General features: G+C 32.7%; 1 protein-coding gene across 1 annotated transcript; it reads right to left on the reverse strand.

Annotated features, from left to right (window-relative positions):
- Positions 1-24,735, reverse strand: LOC133179025 (inner centromere protein A-like). The gene is made up of 11 exons (XM_061313704.1): positions 24,657-24,735; positions 23,608-23,646; positions 16,723-18,669; positions 16,333-16,516; positions 14,984-15,110; positions 7,139-7,267; positions 6,462-6,682; positions 4,624-4,707; positions 4,377-4,445; positions 2,994-3,194; positions 1-1,653 (listed from the first exon to the last, which is right to left on the reverse strand). Exons 2-11 carry the CDS (start codon positions 23,623-23,625, stop codon positions 638-640), a joined length of 3,996 nt encoding a protein of 1,331 aa, XP_061169688.1. The 5' UTR covers positions 23,626-23,646; positions 24,657-24,735; the 3' UTR covers positions 1-637.
- Between the last annotated feature and the right edge of the window lie 1,764 nt (positions 24,736-26,499).

A 26,499-nucleotide genomic window follows, 5' to 3' on the forward strand; every position in this document is an offset into this window, starting at 1 on the left:
AGAACAAATTATGAGGAAATACATGTAAAGAATAAGTAAGCAATTTTAATTGTAAATTATTGTTCTTTCCATGCATAATATATATTTTTAATAACATACAGCACACATATCAGGCTATCATTAAAAATACTTTTGTTTGATGTACTCCAACTTATATTTTTTAAGGTGGGTAGATAGGTAGGTATTCTTCTTTTTTTGGCAGTATCTAATAAATTGATAATTGTCATAAAAATCAGACACTTGAAAATTTATTGATGTTTTCATTATACACTGGACAGTATAAAACTTCATTTTAAAATGAAACAATGTCTATTTCCCTGGAAACTTGAAAAAAAATTAAAACTGAATATTTGAAATGCTGAAAAAATAATTGGTTAGGGATGATTTTGACAGGTCGGTCAGAGCACATCAAACAAATCATTTTTTATTCTTGGCTTCAATGTTTAGATTTTAATAATAAAAAAATGTAATCAATCAAAATATATTTGTAATGTGGAATCTAAGATCGCAAAAGCAAATACATTATGTCAGTTCCTGGTTCAGCTGTTTATCAAGCACTGTTGGTTTCAATTCTCATGTACCGAGATCTGATGTATCAGTATCTAAACATTTACCTGAGTTAAAAAATCTGAACACATTAATCTAAAATAATAATATCATCATCTTCAACATTTTTAGGAACTTTCACTGCTGTTTTTTGGGAAACATATTTTCTTTCTCCTTCTCCTAGAAGAGATAATCTACTGCTTTGTCCTGAACTCTTCCCTTTTTCAGAGCTATTCATACAATGCCAGAGACCGCCCTCTGATACAGAACTCCCTTGTGCTGAACTAAATGAAGTCTGAACTGGTTTTGTGTGAGGACCATGTTTTGACATGATCACTGGTTCCAAGTCCTCAGCAGAACTGTTGTCACTATCATCCAGCAGAACAGGTGATGTTCCCATCATATGGTGCCACCCAGCACCTTTTGACTGCGTAGGTCTAGGATTGACAATTTTTTTCCCAGGTTTAGGGTACACAACTTTTTCAATGAATTTGGGTTCCCTTCCACTTAGATTGACAATGTTTTGTCCAGATTTTGGGTAAACGACAACTTCGTCAAGGCCTGATTTGGTTTTACTCTCATTTGTATAAAGACTTTGTTTCCCTCCTTCTGGATTGACCTCCAACAATGTTGCCCCCATTTTATTAAGTGGTATAAACTGTATCTGCCCATCTTTAAATTCCTTCAGTTGATTTTTATCAGTATGCCTCACTAATGAAGAGTCTGAATTCTTGCTATCAACAATTTTTAAATCATTACTTTCACTTCCCTTTCTTCTGTTACTGGTTACTGAACATGACACTCTTGAATCATTGGTCACTGAAAGTGAGGCTTTGTATTGATTGGTTTTTGATGAAAATTTAGAATCTTTAGAAGACACTGTATGTGAAATACCAGAACTGGCCTTAGAAATGTTCTTCACCTGGTAGCCTGGAAATTTTCTCTTGACGAAATTCTTCCCTGTGTACACCTCTGGTTTTATGGTTGATGCGGTCAGAGTTTCGCCCTTGTCAATACTGGACTTTATAGAATTGAACTGATTCATAATTTCTTGGTGAAGTTCTTGTATGATATTGGGTACTTCTGGCTTTTTCTCTTTAATTTCAACTAAAATGGGACAAAAAAAAAAATCAGAATTAAATTTCATTAAAATTTTACTCTATAAACATATTTCTTCTTCTTAGAAATGAATTACATGAACATCAGTGGAGTAGCTACCATGTATGCTTGCAGGGGTTGAAATTTTCCTGGAAAACCCACTAGCCCAGGGGCTACTGATCAGTAAAAAATTACTAGCCCAAACCTCAAACTAACTAGCCCAAATTTTTTTTATGTTAAATTAAAACATAAGTTAAAGTTTCAAATGTGGTGGTGACAGAAACAAATTAAACTACAATGTAGGTTTCATTCAAAAGAAACCAGTCTACATAGAAAAGCAAAAGTAAACTGACGAGAATTTTTTTTCCGTTCTGCTAGTCCAACGGACCATCATTACATTTAAATAAGCTAGCCCAAGTCTTCAAATGACTAGCCCCGGGTGTCGGGCTACCATATATTTCAACCCCTGGCTTGTATGCCAAAGCATCCATATTTTTAATAACAATAATAACAATAATTCTTTGACAAAAGAGCATATTTCAATAGATTTCCTTTATGAATTCAAAGATAATTATTTAAATTATCTTCATACTGCACATTCTAAGACTCAATCTAACACTCCTAAATATTGTCAATTTCTGCAGTGTTTCGGGGGTTTCTAACACTTAAAGTGCTGGTTGATGGAGATTAATGTGGCCCTACACCACTGCAATCAGAAAATATTCACATTATTTTTGTCAAGTTATGCCACTGAATATGGTTTTTAGAGCAATATGAGCTCAATTTTTTTTTTACTGTTAAATTGTAATTTTACTAATGACAAAACATAAAGGTTTACGATTTTCAGTTATTTATACATGTACTTGGAAGACTACTTGGAGACTTTTACTGCAGCAAAGATACATTATTGTCTCAATGTATTAAGACTGATTTCTTATATGCTATATATTTCATAACACAAAAATTCTTCTGATGAAAAAAAAATTAAATGGTCAATTTTAGACTTATTTTTCATAAAGGTTTAAGTAACAAGCAGAGTTGTTATAAAGCACATTTTTATGGCAAAATACAGTTTTTACAGCAAATTAAAATCTTAAAAACAAAGCTTACATTGTTTTAAGATTATGAGTCATCAAGCATACAATAAATACAAATCTGCACAGAAACTTCATTAATCCAAATCTAAGTAAGATTATAGTACAAAAAATACCAATATAAAAGTGGTTGGGGGGGGGGGGGCTTTTGAATTAATATGACTAGTAATGGCTTTGCTATTCTTATGAAGAAATTTTTATACGAGTATATCCTTTATATTCCTTTGTATAACTATGATCCCCTGTTACACAAACCTGGTTTAGTTCCATATTTGGTATTCTGCTTAGTTCGCTTGTGAGAGAAGTCTAATAAATCTTCTTGTGCAACCATCACATCATCATCATCATCATCAATGTAAACAATGTCATCATCCAGTGGCTTAATAATAACAGGGACAGCTTTCATTGTATCTACCAGTTCCTTTTCCTCTTTTACAGCCGCTAACTCCCAAACTTCTGTTAAAAGGTAAATTCAGTGTAAAAAGAGAAAAATCTCACCTTCCTCACCATTAATATTCTCATCAATGATGATTTTTCATAAGAATCTATACTGCGAGGACTCTCACATCCCTTTTTGCTACAGGGACCATGGAAGTTATAATTGGAAAGATTGCCAAAGTCTTGACAAAAATTGGGAAGATCAACATGTGAAAAAAGATTTTAAGAACTCATTCATTTGATTTTTGATATTATGCAATCAACTTGATCAGGAATGCCATTTTGGAAAATAACACGATTCAACTGGGAAAAAGCACTTTTTTGCATTGGGGCAAGGTCAGTTGATCAACAACACCATTTACAGACAATCAAGTGCCTTCACTGCATAAAGATAAAATTATACATGTATTAGAAACCAGAAGTCTCTGATGAGACTGTAGCTCTACTGGTTAGTACTTAAAACAAAGGAAAAGAAAAGTAGCACTTGAACTTGAAACTATGCAACAGCAATAAATGGAATAATGATCCTTGTTTTTTTTTTTTTTTGGCAAGATCCATTGCACTCAGACTAAAACTTTAGGAGAAATAGCAGGGTGTTTGGCAAAGGAACAGTTACTACCAAGTACCTTTGTTTACGTCTTAGGTTTGACGCAGCGTGGCAAGTGAAAATCGAACCTAGGCCTCCTGATCACCAAAACAGATTGAAGATGTCTATTAAATGAACAAAGTGTAGGTTTGTTGCTCATTAAAAGTTTTCTGGATTTTCACATTTATGCCCAGGTTAAATTTAACAACTTCTGTTTTGATCTATAATGGCCTTGGGATTCATGTTTTGAACAAATTACCAACAGTTAACATAAACTTTTTCATAGCTAGTTTACTTATTCTAAAAAATTAATATTGCGCATCCTTTTTATAAATCATAAATATCTGGACCTAGGGTTGCACAACTCTGTCCTCCCCCCCCCCCCCCCCCATTTTGCTGAAAGTATTGAGAATACCATTAAAAACATACTACTATATGCTTGTGTCCCCATAATAATAATCTAATGCCCCCCTTTTTTTACTTGTCAAAAAATTTTGGTTGCCTCCCCCCCTCCTCCACAACTAAAATTGTTTCCTTCAAGCCTGAGTTTGGGTGAAATTAATTTGAAAAACAAATAATGAAGCCAGCAGTCAGTTCCCCTCCCCTGATATTACCTTTCATGGTCACTTCTGAATATTGCTCTTGGTTGCCTGTCTCTGTATTTTCTTTCTTTATTTCAGGACCTAAGAGAACATTTTCAGCTGTTAAGAAAATGAAAGCTTGCACATAATTTAATCCTAAGACTAATTTTGCTTTTCAAATAATAATTGATTTTGGTTTTACCAAAGGTTTCATTTCAAATATTTTCTATACAACAATAAAAATTTGAGGGTTTAATTTTTCAATAGTACAATGGCATACAAGGTAAAGGTTGACCCGTTTCTCTGCTTTCTTTGCTGATAATGGTACTGTCATGAGTTTCATCTTGAGATTCACCATTGATAACTGCAAAAACAATATAAACATTTTTAGACCTTCCTTACAGTATAAAATTCATTTTAAATATGAGGTCACAAATAAAATTTATGGAGAAAAGTTATTTCAATTTTTTTTAACCACCGTTTCAATTTGTCTATAAAATATGCATTCAGTGCCATAGAATATATTAACTTGAAATATGCCTATAGGACATAAATCCCCCCCCCCCCCCCAACTATACAATTGCTTTGCAAGCCAACAGTTTCCTCAGTTAGATTTAAAGGTAAAATATGATGAAAGAAGTAAAAAAAATTATATTTTCTTCACATAATTGATACCTTGTAATGAATAGAGTTGTTGCCTTCCATTGACAGTATTTAACAATGATTCATCCTATCTATCTATAACATCTTAATGAAAGCTCATTCTCTCTGTCAGTCTACATGTAGCAAATTTTTATAATGATCCCGTAAGAAGATTTTGTTGAAATCCTCTCACAGAGATTTATCTGGGTATGAAGTTTCATGAAATAATCCTTTAAAGAAATCAGCACTTTTAAAGTTGCATAATGAGTCAAAACCATGTGTTTCTTTTAAGAAAATTGTATCAAAAACAAAAGATTTCTGTGAAATATAAATATAGCAAAGTTTTGACAACTCAGCTGCACGGTAAAGCAAGAAAAAAACTGCAAAATATAAGTGCCGGAAAAACAAATGTTGTATCTATCGCTTTGTTTTTATTGTCAATGTGAACAATGTCAAGGTCAAGCGTCCTTTATTTTTAGCGTGAAAGTTGTAAACAACATTGAACTGGGGCAAGCAGAAGTGAGGAATAAGTTATGATCATCTTTTTTGAAGATTGTATCAAAATTCTCAGTCATCCGACATTTATATCTATGAAATTGACACCATGGTAAATTCTTCAACTTTTCAGCATATGCGTACAATAAAGAGGAAGAAGTGAAGCAATATTTTTGTGATGGGTTATACAAAGATTTTTTTTACTTTTATTTTTCTCCATTAAATTAGATTTTTTAGGTTCTGAAACCTGTAATTTTCTGAAACCTAATATCTTCAAGAACTGAACAAAATTTGCATGTATCATGCAAAAATTCTACTGTTGTCAATTTTCCCGATTGTCCCTCACAATGTCACTTTCAGTAAGCTAGATCAAAATGAGGAGAAAATGAAGGTCAAGGTCATAGGGTCAGAAAATTATGACACAGGTTCAACTGCTCTCACCAATACATAAGGAATTTGATGAAAATATCATAAAAGTCAAGTTTTAGGTCATAGGGAAGCTCAATGATAGGGAAGATTCGATAAAAAAAAAACCCATCACAGTTGAATTTCTCTGACCAATGTATCTTGGTTTGAAGGTCAATGAAAATATCTTTCTAAAAAAATGAAATGAAGTTCAAGATTATAGAGAAGGTAAAGCTCAAAGGGGAGGTTAAGTTAAAAGATTATCACAAAGCTGAATTGATCTTAACAGTACATGACTCTTTGCTGGTATATTCACATTTATGACAACATATTTAAATAACCAGAATTTTGTTTTGTCTATAAGGACCATTAGACGTAAATTTAAAATCTTATGCTTGTATCTCAATTTGAAATGAGTTTTCAAGAAGTTTTATGATAAGGCAATTTAAAATCAGAAATTATGGAAGCATTTGAACCCTATAATAGATGCAGGGAAAGAGGACATGACAAAGTGATCTCTAAGTGTCAGCTTTGCTAAGTAGATGACACAAAAAATGATCACATAACAGTTCTTACTTTGGTCCATTTCTGGGACATCTACTTCTTCATTGTCCTCTTCCTCATCTCCCTGTGTATCTTCCTCCTCCTCATCTTCATCATCCTCACCTTCATCTCTTCTTTCCTGTTTCTGTACGTATTTCTCTAACACCTCGTTCAGGCGACTCTTTGAAATTTTCTTGTTTTCTTCCAGCTTTAGTTGTAGAGCTTTGTCATCATAGGCTGGATCATCTTCATTTCTGAACATTAATTGTATTAAAATTGTATTCATACAGTGTACATATACACTACATACAAAATTTACCTTGCATTTCATACTGAGCCAAAAAAAAAAAAAAAAAAGAAAGAAAAAGAAAAAATACTTAATATGTCTACTTTACTAAAGGAATATAAATAAAATATATACAAATATGGTGTACATTCAATGGGAAAAAAATTTAGTGCAATTGAATTTCGTTATCTCAAATACCATAGATTACATGTATGTCAAAGTGATTGGGAAGTCCTAACCACGTATTTCTTAAGTATTTTACCCTCGATATCTCAAACCCTCGGATATCTTGAAGTTTTTCCTCACTCACATCAAGCTCCAGATAACAAGTTTGACTGTATATATAAATTTGATGAGAAATAATAAAATTTTGTGTAAATTTATGTATATACCTCCAAATGACAAAGCTATAACAAAGCCATACCTGACCACTGTCTTTTCTGGGGGAAGGTGTCCAAGAAATGTGTATTTGAAATCTTTCTCTCTTCTCTTCTGGAGTTGATCCCCCACGTCAGCAAATGCCTCCCTGGCTAATCGGTCAATAGCTGATGTCCTAGAAAAATTCAATTAATCACTATACTCATGTACCTTTATTGAGCTTGGTATGCTTTAATCAAAATGAAACATTTAGTAATCAAGTAAATTTTCTTTCTGCCTTTTAACCCTGATCATAAATTAATTCTATCTTTTATATCCTATTTCATCTGCAAAATTATGTTACCATTAGAAATTTAATTTAATTATTGAGACACATTAGTACAGCACTCTGAAATAGAGTATAATTAAGAAAAAATCATACATTCATATCACATTTTTGCACCATACAGATACAGCCTACTTCACTTACATTAAAGTAGCGTATTTTCAAACATTGGTTATTTTGAAGTAAAACTAAATCCCCAGTCTCAGTTTCTTATTATCTTTGCAATAAAATATCAGTTATATTGAAATCACTTATATTGAGTTACTGCTTATTTTGAAGTAAATTATCAGTCTGTTGAGCTGATAATGATTTGTTTTTATTATATACTGAAGTCCTCCTGGCCATGTCATTGTCATGGTTGGTGACATTATAATTTACAGGTAGATGATAAGGTGTCAGAAGATATATTTTGACCAAATATGTTTTCACTACATATTATTGTAAGAATTACTGAGATGTATCTTGTTCTCTCAGACCACATATTGACGGTGCTTTTGAACAGAGCTGTTTGAACATATGCTTGTGAAAATGGGTAAATTACAAAAAAACTTCATTTGTCTTTAAGTAACTAAAATGAATTAATGTCTGCCTAAGAAAAAAATCTGAAATTAAATTTAAATCCAAATTCAATCAGGCACACTCTAGCAATGATATACATGTACAAACCAATAGCGTGTCACAGTTTTTGAAACCCTCAAGTCCATGTGAGTCTGATGACTTCCCCCTAACCAATAAAGATTAAAATCAGGAAATATACCGAGGTTGAAATATGTCGGACTTTTTCAAAAATAATTTTTAATGAAGAAACTATTTCATTTCATTATTGAAGTGTCATATATTTAACTGTGTAATGTTTATTTTGACTCAAATTTGTCTATTTGTTTTAGATCTGGATCAGGATTTTTACTTCATAGACCAATTTTGCTTATTCTGAACTTCGGTTATATTGAAAAATAAGAGGCCCAAGGGCCTTAACGGTCACCTGAGTATAATACAACAATTTAGAAGTTGAATAAACTGATAGATGAAGCTTTGTTGCCCAAAAGCAAGAGAAATAGGATGATCAGTATCAATGAAATAATTACGAGGGGTGATCAAAAAGTTCGCGAACTATCTCTATATTTAGAAAACCACAATTCAGATCGATCAGAATGAAATTTGGCACACATATAGTTATACATATGTTCTATAAATAGCAGATGTTATGTAATGATTTGCTCCATGTTTGTGACGTCACATTGTGAAAATGATGTCAGTTTGTAGGTCACTTGTGACAAAAAACGATTGACTCAGTCGTACTCGAGCAACAGCTGTAAGGTTTAACGTATACCTTGGAAATTCCTTTGCAGTAGAATATGATATTTTGTACAAGGTTTATGAAGACAAAAAACTTACCAGAAGTTCAATCATTAATAGGATTAAATGTTTTAGTGAAGGAAGGGAGATGGTTAAAAATGGTGTTTGTTCTGTTGCCCAGCAAAAGCAAGCGGGGAAAAAGATTTGTCTTTAGTTGAGCAATTTGTTTTGAAAGATCGCCAAGTTACAGTAAGAAAAACAGTTGAATATCTGAGCAATAATACAATGTATAACTAGACACTCATTGCGAGCAACGAGAGGTCTTCCGTCCGAATAACCATCCTTAACTGTGATATTCTTTGCACGTAAAATTACATTTATATCTGCTCATTGTAAAGACACCTAAAAATTTAACATGGGTCTGTAACAAGATTTTTTATTTATTAAAAAAAATAAAAAGAGCACAGAATTCACAAAGAGAAAAACAAAGTTCAACATCATTGATAAAGATGAAAACGTAAATTTCAGCAAAAAATTCAGATATAGTCAGGATTAAACCAAGATCGGCTGCCCGAAAAAAAGTAGGTTCACTTTTTGCATAAAATGGACCTGTAGATATACCAATTTATTGACTAACACTTTATGTTCCATTTTAAACAACAAGATAAAGTAGAGGCTTAGTGTTTTCATTTCCAATTAAAAATTTTCTCCTTATAGTCAAGGTCTTGGAAAACAGGGCTCATGAAATTGCAATGTTCTTGAATTTTAAGGAAAATAAGTATATTTGAGTACTTTCACAGAAGAGAAATAATATGAGCGCACCCTCTGATCTATAGTTCTATCATTTTATAGTTGCATATTTCAGATCAGAGGTTACGCTCTATATTAAATATCGAAAAATAGCTTTAAAAATTGGCTGTTTTGTAGAATTTTTCACGATATGAGGAAAATGACGCTTTTCATGACATCATAATGCATTGGCTAGCCGGAAAATTACGTCATTTTTGATAGATACGCAGTCATCAAAGGTCTATATGATATTTGATGCATTGTCAACTAAAACCAAACAGTTTCAGTTTTTCTGAAATTCACAGGGCCAAAAAGGCCCTAAGTGAACCTTGTTCTTTAATATTGAAACCACTTCACTAGCGCAATGTACCAGCCATCATCGATGTTTACCTTGCACTCATTTCCTGAAGTAACGAGTGTCGGGCAGGTTAATCTTTTTTTCTTATAGTGTAAAATTATAGGATGAAAACTAGCCAGCTAAATTTTGTGCAAGTACTAGTAGATTTACATCGGATTTGTTACTTGAGTTTTAACAATAACTGATAGCAGAGAAAATAATCTGTTACTGATAAAAACTAAAAAAAAAACTATTGTGTTTACTTCCTTTATTCTTTATGCATTCAACTTTCTATTCTATGCAATTCCAAATTCAGACATGTCCGTGTAATCTTTTCTGTACTTCTACACTACTGCATCAGACCATTTGTGAAAGGCGGGTCAAGATACATTATTTCGTGCCAAACGTCACAAGTAAATCTTCACGCCTTTTCTTTGGAATGTATCTAATAAATAAAACATACCGTATACGGGCAAGTAACATAAAGGCAGCGCTACGTTTTCTTACCAGGGATGGGGTAATTGTAATTAGTATTTGTAATTGAGTGTAATTAATTACATTTTCTAATGTAATTGGAAGTAATTTGTATTTGAGTCAGTCTTCAATTACAAGTAATTGAATGTATTTAAATACATTTCCAAAAATGTCATGTATTTTCAATTACTTTTCAATTACATTTCAATTACTTTTTTTAAGTTATAAGTTTAAAAAGGTGTCTTTTCAAGATACACAGTTCAGTATATCTGTGTGGCATGAGCTTGTGTTTGTGCAACAATTAAATGTCTCAGAATGCTTAATTTGTTTATACAGCATGTCACACTGCCAAGGGCAATAGGTAGAGGTCCAATTTTGTCCAGGTGTGAACCCCTCTAATACCCAAGAACAAAAACACTGAATAAAAGTTCACTATAGTAAAAACCTTATTCAGAACCAAACATGAATTCTTTTCATGTCGTTTGAGTGATGCTGTGTTTGAAAATCTGATGATGATTAAAATGAACTCAGAACAGTAAAAACATTTCAGTACATAATGCTTTGTGTATCTCAGAGTGACGGTTATATATGTATTTGTTCTCAAGATTTTTTAAAAATTAATTAAGTAATTGAAATGTATTTAATTACATTTGTCAAAGTAATTGAGAGTAATTAATTACATTTGAAAAAATCAATGTAATTGTAATTGCAAGTAATTGACAAAATTATCAATGTATTTGAAAGTAATTAATTACATTTCAAAGTAATTGACCCCAACCCTGTTTCTTACACATTTTATATTCCTCTTTACCCCCAAAGTAGATTATTCCAATTAGTAACACATTAATGAAAAGACTGGAATGTTTCGCAACAAAACACGTCTCGCCACATGACGCTCAAGGAATCTGATACCTATTATGTTCAGTAACTTGCATCTATAAAGGAATATTGCCCTAAAATCAAAGAAAAATATCATTGAAATTTATTTCTCTCTCATTTGAAATTGCTATATGTTACTCAATCGACATGACAAAGTAACAAATTCTACTTTCAAAATATAATTCGGCAAATCTCCAATTTATGATACAATTGCATAGGTATCTAGCTACATATACATTTGTATCAACATGTGTTCCTCGTTTTGTCATATCACAATTGCATCTATGCACATTAATTGGTGCAAAATTCAACTGCAAACTCTTTTTGAGGGAGTAAAAAGACACGCTGGTATTGTGCCGTCAAACACCGCTGCTCTGACGTCAAACGACATAGCCCCCCCCCCCCCTTAAAGATAAAATCTTATATTTGTGCTCCAAAAAGTGAGAAAAAAATTTGGACATTCTTTGGATTGAATCCGGATCGCCCACGTGAAAATTCAACATGCTAACCATTACGCTATCAAACATCATCGCTTAAAATTGAAAAATGATAAATATTTAGAGTATGTGTTAATCAATTTTTAAACAAAATACATATTTAGCATTCTTGTAAGACTCTTTATTTAGCCTATCAACATCATAAAAAAATAATGAAAAACAAAAAAACTTCAAAAAATTACCCTTTTTAAATCACTTCCTATGACGACCGGAAGTCACGACGACACATGAAATGTTTCGATCACACATCTACAAACCAAATTCTATCATACCGGAAAGTTTCAGACTCCTACCTTTAACAGTTTCTGAGAACATTCATGGACTAGATTTTTAGTGGAAAAAGTGAAAAATCGTAATAATTCCTGACCGGAAGTAACTTTTTCCAAACTTTTTCAAAATTTCAAAATGGCATGAGATAATACATCATTCCTGAAAATTTGGCTGAAAATGATTGAGTAGTTTTTGAGATATCGCGATTTGAAAAGGTCAAAAAAATAAAAATGAAAAATAATAATAATAATAAGAAACAGTAGAATCACTATAGGTCTTCCGTTGAAAACGGAAGACCTAATGATTAAATCCCTAAAATATTGTTTACTTTAGACTTTAAACATAGGAGATATGAAAAAAAGAAGGTGCCCCCACTTTTTCCACATTGGATAAACGACGCTCCCGAGACAGAGGACTCAGGTTTTGAAGGTCACCATGCTAATTCTGGGAAGGGATATCCTTATCCACCCATCCTATTGCTGAGATTTGACCATTTCTGGCAGATGGCCTGTTCTTGTTATAAAAAATTACTTGCATGATAAGAAATATAAGACTCGGAAAATTCTCTTAGCATCCGTGAACAGACTGCTACGAAGCATGTCACATGACCGCCTGGATCACGTGATTCGCGCATGGGCAGAACAATGGCAGATGTGCATTAAAATCAGAAAGGACTACTTGAAAAAATAATGAGCACTGAAACCTCATTTTATTTCTTTGAAGGAAGTAATTAAATTAGTTCGCGAACTTTTTGATCACCCCTCGTAGTCTAGTATTCAGTAATAACTCATACATTAAATTCTAATCTATCCCCCATTTATCACTAGTCGCCCGCGTGGCACAGTGGTTAGAGCGTCGGCTCTAGAGTCCCAAAGTAAGGAGTTGATCCTTACCTCGCCGGTTCGTATCCCACTGTGGGACGTGGAGACCGGTCCTTCGCATGAGACCGTATAAACCGAGGTCCCCTGTTGCAGTAGGTGCTAGCACGAAAAAGATCCCTCACTGCTCAATGGCCGTAAGTGCCGAGTATAGGACAAAATTTGCAGCTCTCCACCATCAGTGGTGGCGTCTCCATATGAGTGAAAAATTCTCGAGAGGGACGTAAAACAACATACAAACAAACAAACATTTATCACTATTGCAATGCAGACAATTAACAAACTATTAATTCTTCTGTACCACTTTTAATCCCTTATTGTGACCTCTCACATTTGCCTCTCTTGGTCTTTGAAGAACATTTAATGAAATAAGTTACTTTTGTCTCATTTTCATTTATCTATAATTTACAAGTCTACCTGATCATTAAAACTATGAAAGTACTTTTTGTATTATATAATATCATTTTTTGCATAATTCTCTTAGTCTATTGACTTTCAAATACATTATTTACAGTGATTTATTAACAAAAGTGAATGGCAAAGGGGAATAACTTCTCTCAGTAGAATACAAATTAATAGAGCACTGGCCAGGACCAGAACACTTGACCAATGGCCCTGATGTTCAAAAATCTGGTAAAAATATCCTTGCTTACTAAAACTTTATTCTGTTTGCCTTTGATTTGCCAAAGAGCAGAGGAGATTTTCAAAGAAATAATGCACTTTCACTACAGATCCCCCCCCCCCCCCATTGGAACACCAAAACCTGAGTCCACAAGTTTTTAAAAAAATTGTAAGAAGCACAATCACAATTGTTCACCATAACTATGCACTTTGTTTATCTGCTCAACACTAAGGGGCAGACAGGATTATTTAACAGAAATAATGCATTTTCACTACATTATCAACCCTGGGGCCATGAATTTCATTATCTTTGAAAAGGCATCATTGCTTTTCATAATCATGCACTTAGTTTGTTTAAATAATATCCAGGAGCAGATCAGAAGATTTTCAAAGAATTAAATAAATGCATTATTTCCCTATATAATCAATAGAGCCCCACCCTGACACCAGAACTCCTGACCCAGTGGCCATGAATTTCACTATTTTGTAAAAGGCATCCTTGTGCATCATAACCATGCACTTGCCAATGGTTTGTTTAAATAATACCCAGGAGCAGAGAAGAAGATTTTCAAAGAATAAATGCATTTTCACTATATAATCAAAAGAGCCCCACCCTAACACCAGAACCCCTGACCCAGGGGCCATGAAATTCACAATTTTGGAAAAGGCATCCTTGTGCATCATAACCATACACTTAGTCTGTTTAAATAATACCCAGGAGCAGATCAGAAGATTTTCAAAGAATTAATGCATTTTCACTATATAATCAATAGAGCTCCGCCCTAACACCAGAACCCCTGACCCAGGGGCCGTGAAATTCACAATTTTAGAAAAGGCACCATTGCTTATCATAACCATGCACTTAGTTTGTTTAAATAATACCCTGGAGAAGAGAAGATTTTCAAAAAAATAATGCACTTTTACTATATAATCTATAAAGCCCTGCCCTAGCACCAGAACCCCTGACTCTGGGGTCATGAATTTCATAATTTTGGTAGAGGGCCCAATGCTTATTACAATCATGCCAACAGTTTGACTGCTTGGTGTCCAGGAATAAAGAAGAAGATTTTTAAAGATTGCAACAATTTTAGTGGTTTTAGCCCCACCCCTCACGCCCCAGGGGGGCAGGGACCATGAAATACACAATTGTTTCCCTTCACCCATAGATGCTATATGTCAAAATTGGTTGAAATTGGTTTAGTGGTTTTGGAGAAGAAGTTGAAAATGTTCAAAAGTTAATGCATGACTACGGACGAAAACAGATAGCAATAGGTCACCTGAATGACTCAGGTGACCTAAAAATATGTTGGTCCCTTGAATTTCAGTATATCCAAAGTAGAGTGTATTACTTCAGGATTAATTACCTCTGACAGTAATTGCATTTAATAATGCAATTAACAGGAAATTTGCCTTTGAAATTATGATTCTGTATCAGTAGGACCTCAAGCAAGAAGCACTCATCTGACTTTTTTAAATTTTATTCAAAATTAGATAAAAATTTACTATAAACCATTCCCAGCCTTACTTTATATGAAGTGACTTGCTTTTATTGACACTGATGATGATCTCCTTGACATCATGATAGTCTGGAAAACATTTCGTCTTGTTTACAAATCTTTCAATTTTCTTGTTTATATCTGGATAGCGAGTACCTATAAAAAAATATATAATTAGTTACTTAATTCTTTTCCCTTTATATCTTAATTTCCTTTCCTGGTTCACCCTCTATGTCATTTTATGTTCATAAATCATATGAACCTCTATGTCGATATTGTTTGGTTTTAGCTTTACATCTGTACGAGGGGTGATCAAAAAGTTCGCGAACTATCTCTATATTTAAAAAACCACAATTCAGATCAAAATGAAATTTGGCACACATACAGTCATACACATGTTCTATAAATAGCAGATGTTAAATAATGTTTTGCTCCGTGTTTGTGACGTCACAATGTGAAAATGACGTCAGTATGTAGGTCATTTGTGACAAAAAATGATTGACTCAGTCGTACTCGAGAAACGAACGGCTGTAAAGTTTAACGTATATCTCGGAAATTCCTTTACAGAAGAATATAATAATTTGTACAAGGTTTATGAAGACAAAAGACTTACCAGAAGTTCAATTATTAATTGGATTGAATGTTTTAATGAAGGCAGGGAGATGGTTAAAAATGATGTTTGTTTTGTTGCCGAGCGAAAGCAAGCCGGTAAAAAGATGTCTCATTAGTTGAGCAGTTTGTTTTGAAAGATCGCCAAGTTACAGTAAGAAAAATAGTTGAATATCTGAGCAATAATATAATAATTAAATCCCTAAATTATTGTTTACTTTAAACTTTAAACATATGAGATATGAAAAAAAGAAGGCGCCCATACTTTTTGCACATTGGATAAACGACGCTCCCGAGACAGAGGACTCAGGTTGTAATGATCATCATGCAAATTCTGGGAAGGAATATCCTTATCCACCCATCCTATTGCCGAGATTTGGCCATTTCTGACAGATGGTCTGTTCTTGTTATAAAAAATTACTTGCATGGTAAGAAATATAAGACTTGAAAAAATCTCTTAGCTTCTGTGAACAGACTGCTACGAAGCATGTCACGTGACCGCCTGGATCACGTGATTCGCGCATGGTCAGAACAATGACAGATGTGCATTAAAATCGGAGAGGACGACTTTAAAAAATAATGAACACTGAAACCTCATTTTATTTCTTTAAGGAAGTAATTCAATTAGTTCGAAAACTTTTTGATCACCCCTCGTATTTTTTCTCTTTGCAAGACATTGGTTCACCTTTTCTGACAGTTACCTTAATACAAGTACTAGATATCTGAAATTCCAGAGAGTCTGTAGTAACCCTGATTTCTTTTTGCTTACCTTCGTATCTGAATTTCCTCTCCACTGGTCGTCCTGTGTCTGTGCTGCTCTCTTTGATCTCACAGAGTTTGTTCCACACCTTGACAAACTTTTTCTGATATTTCTCCTCCATGATGTACGCTGAATCTTCATCATCCAAGTCCACTTCTGTTTCCTTTAACTCCTCAATCTTGTCTCGGATATCCTGAAAATGTAAAGAACTTAAAATTTTCATTCTGTCCCAGTATGCAGATTTCAAAGTTGTATAAATCTCAAAGTGCAATCTCTGGAAGTATTTTAAAAAAAGCTTACTCTTCAAAGTGTTACATACTGAGAAGTTTTCTATATATCTATTCTTAGATCAACCCCAACCCCCCAACTTAAGTTTTTAATTTAGTTTTCACAGATTACCTTCAGCAGTTTTTCTAGTCTTTCAATCTGCCTCTTTGAGCCCTTTTTCTCCTTTTTAGTTGCTCCCTTTGCACTTGTTGATGGTTCATCATCAGAACTTTTTACTTCTGTTTTTTCTTCCTTAGTTTCCTCCTTCAAACTTGAATTCTCCAATTTCTTCTGTGGATTATTTTTGCTTTCTTCCTGTGTGACATTTTTTTGTTCTTCTTCTCTACTTACAGAATCAACTTCTTCTCTACTTACAGAATCAACTTCTTCTCTACTTACAGAATCAACTTCCATTTCATTTTGTTGTTCCTCAACAGAATCCATGGCCTCTAATGCTGCTCCAGAGGTTACTTGTACAATTTTTATTGGGCTTTCTCCAGCATTTTGAAAGAAATCATCAGTAAGCTTTCTTGCAAAGTGTGGTTTTTCACCAACATCTTCATCTGTATCTTGACTACTGCTAATTACAATGTATTTCTCTTGATTTGTCTCTCCACTGTCACAAGAATCTTCTTTACACAAAGTGTCCTTTTCCTGTTGATCTTTCTTTTTGCACTTCAGTGATAAAGATTTTGACTTCACATGTTTATGTAAATCTGTAGGTGATTTTGCTTGATCTTCAATTTTACTTCCAATATAATCTGTATCTTTTTCATCCTTCTTTATTTCTTCTCCTTGCAAAGGATGTTGATCCTCTTCAACCACATCCATTGCACCCACACTGTGTGAATCCACATTGTTTGGAACACTATCCGCCTTTGAACTACTATCAGGTGAGTACACTGCATGCTTTGGTGACACTGGCAAACTTTTCACCTTGCTTACAGTAGTTTTCAACCTTTGGAAAACATCTTTATATTTACTTGGTGTCATTGGAACTTTTCCTTGACTTTTTTCTGTTGGTTCTGTAGTAGTGGAATCTGGATATTTATCAACTGCTGATTCAAATGTGTCATCTTTTTCTCCATCAATAGAAGACAACTCATTAGACTTCGCAGACACCTTCTCAAGTTGTGCTTTTGAATTTTTCTCAGAATCTTTTTCAAAAATAAAGTGTTTTTTATTTGCCAGAGACTGCTCATTATTTTTGACATCTAGTCTTTCCCCATTGTCTAACATGAGGTCAGGTTCATCCAATACAGTGGAATCACATGCAGAATCCTTATCGGTTCCTGAGATATTGTAATTGACCAATGAGCTTCCTGTACTGCCATTTGAATAATCCTCATTTAGCACCACCTCAAAATCTTCCACCTTCTCTAGTAAGACAGTATTCTTGTTGTGAGACTTATCCTCGTCCTCATCCTCCTCTTGCGACACAGTCTCCTTATTGGAAATCTCAACCTCAATATCTTCTTTCTCATTTGACACTTTTTTTCTTCCAAGATGTTCTTTCTTCTCTTTTGACACTGTCACTTTTATGGGATCACTCTGATCTTCTTCGCAGCTAGAACTTTCCAGGGACACTATTTGAATTTCAGGGTCAGAATCACAGTTTTCTTCTACCCTTTCTGCTATATCATCTTGATCCTCCTCACACTTATCTAACTTATCCTCACATTTGTTTGCCAGAGAGGTTCCAGGCTTAGCACATCTTCCTGAAATTTCACCTACATATCCTGATTCAGTAGCAGAGGTGGAAGAAAAACTGTCTTCTTTCCTTTCTTCGTCTTTCTTGATTCTCTTTATTCCATGCTGATCTTCGGCTGGAGGTGTATTTTCTCTTTTCCTTTTCATCTCATTTTCATCTTTTTTATTAGACTTCAGTTCTTTTAAAAAATCTCTTAAATAGAGAAAGATTTCTTTGGGATTACTTTCGATTTGGGCACGAGTGATGTGTAGACTGTTATGAAATTCTGAGGACCGCAAGTATTTTTCACTGCATTCACGATGTCTTTTCTTGATTAATTTGATGAGGGAGGGCTCATTCTTTATGTAACTTTTGCATATCTTCAAAAACTGAAAAGAAAGTGTTAGTTTATATAATAATGAACCTAGATATGATTACTAGTGATTTTAAGAACATTATCAATGTTAAAATATGATGAAAATTTATACTTAATATTATTTCTAGTATTACAGTTCGTTTTCTTCAAACAAATTTAAATTGTACATCTTAATCTGACTTTCCCATTTTATACATAAACTTCTTCTCAGTTCTAGTGGTGTTAGATGCAGCAGTATCGGAGAGATATTAACCATACTCCTGACTGCGGACATACATTCTGATTTTATGTAAATTATCCTCAGATTTTTATATTGTTTATAAGCTAATGCTATATTACAAATACCTTTTTATGATATGCTACAATACTTAAATGCATATGTGAAAAAGTATTAGAAGCAAGTATTAAAATACCTAATTTTTCTTATGAAACTGCCATATTGGATTAAAGGTAAATTTTGTGTAACAATTAATTATCAAGACTAATATTTTTTTTTTTACAAACTATAAATCTTGATAATACAGTTAAATAATATAAAGCTAGTAAGTAGTCTGAGCAACAAAAAATGGTGGATACTTGTCTTGCTTGGTAATGAAGACTGAAATGTTTATGTTCTTATTTCTTTATTCTTATTGTTTACATATATAGACGTATTATTGATAGTGACTACGCGCCCTCATGAAAATCCTCATATGGCTATTGGAATGACAATGAACACTCCGAATTCCAGATACAGATATTGCACACATTTACTTTAAATACTAATGTTGAACAATTCTCATTAAATTATGAATATACTACTTTAAAATTAAATATAAATCAAAAAGATATTTTAGTTACATTATAAGGGATTTTAAACAATTGGAACATGCATTTGCAAGCTTGTGCATTTTTTACTTCCAACAAGTGCCAGTATTGACCAATATAAGTTCAATAACCTTAATATTAATGAAATTTTGCTGATTGTAAATATTATGATATATATTTACTAAAGAGTAAGTTAACTGTTTGTGCGGTTACCTTTTTCTCTTGTAAACATCTAGGAAGAGCCCAAATCATTTTTGATTATTAGTGTATTTAACTTTCAATTGAACTTTTATAGTTTCAATGAGTCAGCTCAATGAATATAAGAAATTAAGAGATGGTCACTGATAGCTATTTTTCAACACTAAATAGGGTTTTATATTAAAAAGAAAAAAAAATGGATACATTACTTCTATATGTATTTCAATGTTTGAACTTTTGTAAAAACCAGTGTATATGCATAATGCAATAATTTTATGAGATGTGCAATCTAAATAATGTTTATTTAACATTATAAGTGTTAGTTAGTTCAAAACAGTCAAGAATGATCTTTTAATGATTGAAATTCCCAACTTTTATACTGAATTTAAACTGCCTGACGAATACTTATTGAAAGTTAATGTTTTGATGCAATACATTCTTAAATATAGATTTGCTTTAATAAATGAATCTATTGATATCTTTATTATATGTCACTGATAATTTTTATAAAACATATATGTGTTTGTTATATGTATGCCTTGTACTATTATTTAGAATACAGGGCCAGATCATATCATCATCACATTTATACACTAGACAAAATTGCTAAACCACCACCAAAGAAATTAATATTTTACTTTTCAAAACTTGTTAATGATGTATTTGATATATAATTATATTAATTAAGTAAAAATTGAGGTATGTAAATGTCTTAACTGATAAATAATTACAATGTTAACTGAAGCGTAACCATTTCATAGAAAAAATGAAAATTGTGCCAATGCATTCACTTTTGGATGGAAAAAATCATTTTTTTTCTTTATGGTTGTGTTCTTTTTCTTTGTACTAATTAAAAAGCTTACAAAAAAAATTCCATTGTATGCAGCATTTGACCCTAGAAGAGCGTGCTCTTTGACCCTAGAAGAGTGTGCTAAAGCAATCAGTAAGGTGTCTGCAGAGGGATTCCTTTGGAGAAATTTGTAAAAAAAATTAAAACAACTAGAACTGTCCAAAAGGGACAAATACCCCCCGCTGGGTTTTTCAGAGAAGGTACCAAATCACTAATGTTTTCTAGATGTGAGAGGTGTTCACAATTTGCTTAAAACATTTAGAGTGAAAATTTAATTACTCATAATATTTTTTTTTTAATGAATGAAACTAAGGTGCAGCCTAATAAAACATCAATACTAGTAATTTTTATTACATTGAAAAAATAGTTTGCAACTATCTGTCATCTTTGTGAGACATGACACTCTGCAAATTGATTGTTGAAAAAAAAATCATAATTAATTATACAAAATCAAATTGATCTTAATACCTTTATATCAAACTCATTTTAAAAATAGAAGGCTGTTTCCAGTAACTATGTGTTTTGACAGACATAAATTACAATTAAGAGACTTAGACAACAGAGATCTTTATTTCTTTCTGCCCAATTCCCAGGAGATATAGATAAGACCTGCTTGATCAGAGATGCCCTAACAGCTTCCCACACTGAACTCATTAATTAATCTATAACTGGATGCATGTCCACTCATTACTCCCAAGGGACAAATGGATTTACACTATCTGCTGTGTAATGTAAAAACTGTTTTTAATACTTTGTGATTTTTTTTTACTTCTAATGAGTAGTTTTAAGCTGTAGTTCACATTTTTGTACAGATGTTCTAGATTCTATGTCTCAAACCTTATACATGAACCCAAAATGATTAAGTCAATAAAAATGAAAAAAAAAACACCTGAAAAATGCAGAAAAATTATCAAATAATGTTGAAAATACCAGGTGAACATCTTCATATGGTAAATAATAAGTGTACAAATTTTCATACAAATCTATGCAATAGTCTCTGGGAACAGATCCCGACAAAACCACATAATAAAAATGAAAAAAAAAACACCTGTAAAATGCAAATAAATTATCCAATCATGATGAAAATACCAGGTGCACACCTTCATATGGCAAAGAATAATTGTACAAATTTTCAGACAAATCCTTGCAACAGTTTCCAAGAAATGGTCCGGACAAAATCTCGTCTACAGACAGACGGACAGACAGACAGACGGACAAGCTGATTCCAATATACCCCCCCTAAACTTCGTTTGCGGGGGGTATAATTAAAAGATTATGCATTCCTCTAATGAAAAGTTATTGCAAATAGATTAACAAACATAAAAATGTTTACTATAGATAGCCACAGCATTAAGTTAGCATTACAAGACAAATTCAAAATTGTTCCACAAAAATGGGGCAACCAGAAGTTGGGTGGACTGGGTATGGACACCAAGGCACTGGATGCCTACTAGGTGATTTGATAGTCAATCTCTGTATATTATTTGATTTTTAACTGGGAGACTGCTTCCGGTGCAACCTCTTGGACCACCATCGGTAGTCACCAACTTCATATTTGTCAAAACCAGTGCGCAGTGCACGGGCAAGAAAGCCATTGAAGGGTGTTGTCATGACACCAAGACATTTGTCAATTCCACTGTATTGGAAAAAATGGCATATTAGACATACTAATACCAATTATGAAATGTTCAATTTACAAACAAGAATAACAAGTGGTGCATCAAAGCAATATGAGCTGCAACTTTGATGTAAGAAATTTTTCTTGCAAAAATTGTAATTAACTATTTCAATGACAGAAAAAAAGGATGTTTATAACCTTCTGTTGTTTATATTTGCGATGGAGGAACTATTTATAAGCTCTGATTTAAGTAAAATTACATTACCGTAAATCTGGAAATTTTTACGTCGATTTATTTTTGCGAATCTGGGTCAAAAGGGTGTTGATTAATTTTTACAATTTACAATTTTGCGAATTATCATTGGCGCTAAAAATAAAAAGCACTTAAACGTTTCATAACAGTTTATAAGTCACGTATGTGCATATAATGAATTATGCATATACATGCAATCTCCTTTCTTTCTTCAGGGTTTCATTATACATGAGAGTAAGTTCTTTATTAACAATCTGTCGTGCTAAGGATTCATTGTTAGATAAAACAACTGGCCTTTCTTTCTTGGAGAAATAATTTAAAAGAGACTGACTGCCTGTCAAACTATCAGACGATACTGAATGTAGTTAAGGCACAGATTATCACGGGTAATTAGCTGGTAGTATAAATATATTTCTGAAAATGACCAGTGCTTACAAACACCTGTTAACTGGGTTAAAAAGAAGACACCAACTGTCAGCAAAATTTTTGTTTACATTTCTTGTTGCTGATTTATTTTTCAGAAAAAATATTTTTGCGAATGCAGTGCTCGTGCAAATTTGCTAAAAATTTATCTACAGTAAAAATTTCCAGATTTACAGTATTGTCGTCCTGTGCAATATTGATTTCTTACATAAAACTATATATTTGATTGTACAGAATCCTTTATTCTGAAACAATTTGATACTTTATTCTGTCTAACTGATCAAAAAGGTTTAAATTACATACAAATTTATCATAGTAACACATTTTAACAGCAAAATAAAATTCTCGAAAATGCAGCTCATATTGCTTTAACAATTTTGTCTAGTATATATGTGTGGTCAAATGTGAGTTGTAACCCTAATAAATTCATGAAATTAAGTCATCTTGTTTGGTATTCTCTGTACTATAACAATAGTTACAGCTCAAATAAATACAATATGTTACAATACCAACTGTAAAGTATCTGTACACCCTAACTGATGATGAATACCAGCCACCAGTTATTTTCCTCAACATTCTGTAATGGTGAATATACACATACTACTGGTCAAAAATGCCATTTACATATTGATAACTTAGTTTTCTAGTGAAGCCAGAATGAGGTTTGTAAAACTGACAATCCCACTTTTTTAACCCAGCCTTGCTTCAGGGGGTAAATATTTGAAGAAATTTTAATACTGAAAATATAATAACGCTTTTTCTGGTCCAAAATAAGAAAAAAGAAGGAGCTCAAGCTACTTACTTCTTTGAATTCATCCATTATGTTTTTCTCTTTCTGACTCTATTAAAGTAAGAATCAAATAATTATGTCAATACTACATAAACGGCATCATTATTAACATCAAAATATTAATTGAAACACTTAATATTACATATTAAGTAGACAAATATGTATTAACATATTACAGTAGAATTATTATTCAAGGGAAAAATAATAATCATTGTATTATACCATAAAATTTCACCCTGTGCTACTTCAGCATAGACATTTACAAAATGATTTTACTTAGGCATCATATCTTCAAAGCTGTTATACCACATTAAATATCACATCACATAAAGAGTACCAATATCTTTTGTTATTATTAATATGATTGGTCTAGAGCAGGTCAAGTGCGGGAGACATTTGGTAGTCTCCCTCACATGCAGGGTGACAACTGGGGTCTTTCCCTTCAAATGACAATAAAAGATCATCAGCAAGATAACCCTGATATAATTCATATATATATATATATATATATATATATATATATATATATATATATATATATATATATATATATATATATATATATATATATATATATATATATATAATTATATGGGATCAGTAAACAATAAATTCAATAATGGTGTTGTCAAAGGTGTCTGTTGACATATTTTGAAAGCAGTGGGTAGGAGAACACAAGAGGTTTTCCTGATATTTTAAACTCTGTTTTATATCAAATTCAGATTCTTCAGTATAATAAAACTAATATGGACTGTTTAGTAGGGATACATCACAAATTATGTGGTCTGACTTGTGTTGTCACTCTTAGGTGCAAGAGCCCTCTGGTGACAACCCTACTCAGACCTCATAATTTGTGATGTCTCCCTCCTAAACAGTCCATAACTGAATATTGTCTTTGGTAGCAATAACTCATATTGTCTTGAAAAAAATCTAGTAAGTTGTGTAGTGTATGATTTTATATGACTATCAATGATTAAAATATTTAATATTAATGTTGTTGACTGAAAGTAGATTTTGTTTCCACACCTTACTGTGCGAGTAATGTTACAATCTATACTTACACAACATTACAGTAACTGATCTTCCACACATATTGGGATATGAACAGCACCTTTTCTATAGATGTGGTATCATGTACCTGTGAAATAATAAAAATTAATATAACAACATCAAAATCTTAATTAAAATACTGTCAAACAGAGTGATTTACCAGGCCAGCAGGATGAGTCATTTAACTGGTAACAGGAAGGTTTGTCCCAATAGTATGCATGCAAGGACTAAGCCAAAGCTATATTTCGATATCTTATATCATTTTCCCATTTTGTTAAGTTTTAGAAATTTGCCTTTTACAGTATATAAAAAGACAGAAGGTAAGAAACAAAATCTTGTAAACACACAAGGTGCCCCGCTTTGAGGGAGATTTTCAATGTTAATACAACATAACCAATAAAATTTATGCAAGATGTAGTTCAGAGAGATGTCGTTTTACAAGCCTCATATAGTCACACCCGGTCAAAATGATTTATTTATCCTAAATTTGTGTTTAAACACCCAATTTCTGTTCACTGCATTGAAACCAGTTTTTATTGTAGGTTTTGGAAAACATCCAAGGAGTTCTGATTAGCTATCCCTGGATTTTTCATTATACTAAATAAATTAAATAAATTAATAAGTTTTTCTGTCTTATAAAAATTCTCATAAGCTGGGGGGTTGGGGGGGGGGGGGTTTCACCATCCATTTGTCAGGAGCCTGTGAACAGGTCCAGGAAAATTACTATATTTAGCTATATAGCTTAATTTACCTATATAGCTTTATTTACCTATATAATATAGCTTTATTTAGCTATTTTAGAATAAGTTTCTGTTTTATGAAAAGCAAACAAAAAGTCGAATGAAAATTATGGCTGATATTTTTTTAAAAAGGTTTGATAAAAACAACCTAGAGCATAGATAGTAAAAACATTGCCTCATTTAAACACTTTTTAACCAAAAAATGCATCTCTATTGTTTGGATAGCTGTCCATTACTGGAAGTGCGATGAGGCATGACTAAGTGTAATTGCCTTGCATTGTGCTGAATTATTACCAATCAATTATCTTGTTGACCAAAACTGCTTTTCTTTGTTAAAGTAGCTGCTTATTCACAGATTAACTGTTATACATAGCCCCAAAACTTTTAGATCTTTGATTGTAATTGCACAAAAGGAGAAACATTATTAAAAGTGGGTTTTTGGTGAATTGTTTTCAGTCCATTTCAAAGTTGAAAACTAATACTGCCTCATTATGCGACTTTTTGTCTGCTTTTCATAAAACAGAAATTTACTCTGAAATAGCTAAATAAAGCTATATTATATAGGTAAATAAAGCTATATAGGTAGATTTAGCTATTTAGCTAAATATAGTGATTTTCCTAGACCTGGTGAAAATGATAGAAAGTAATCATTTTTTGGCCAAAAAATTTTGTTGTATTCTGCATGTATCAAGAAATTTGGTACTAACCATCCTGTGCCGTTCCCGCGTTTAGGCATGAAATGCAAGTAAAGCAAAAAGTAGGTAAAAATAGCTACCTGGAGTAGGTTTAATCACCTAGGTAGCTATAATTAGCTACGTAAGTAGAAAGTCTTTAGACTTGACCTGGCTACATCATGCGGGCCAGTTGACAGGTTGATTTATGAGATTGATCACTGTTCGTTATCTTTACCTTTTAAATGATTCTTAATTCAAAATGTTAAGAACCTTTCTTAATATATCATCTTACTACCTTATTTACAGACAATTTCCAAAATTAGAGGGGGAAAACCCTGAAAACTGAAAAGGCATCAAACAGGAGACCAAACCAGGCTTCACAAGTTTTAGTAAATCGTTCTATTAATTGTCGTTCGAACGATTTACATCACAATTTATAT

This window comes from Saccostrea echinata, unplaced genomic scaffold (assembly GCF_033153115.1).
Source record: "Saccostrea echinata isolate AGI-Se365-2 ecotype Australia unplaced genomic scaffold, CSIRO_AGI_Sech_v1 ptg000004l, whole genome shotgun sequence".
NCBI lineage: Eukaryota > Metazoa > Mollusca > Bivalvia > Ostreida > Ostreidae > Saccostrea > Saccostrea echinata.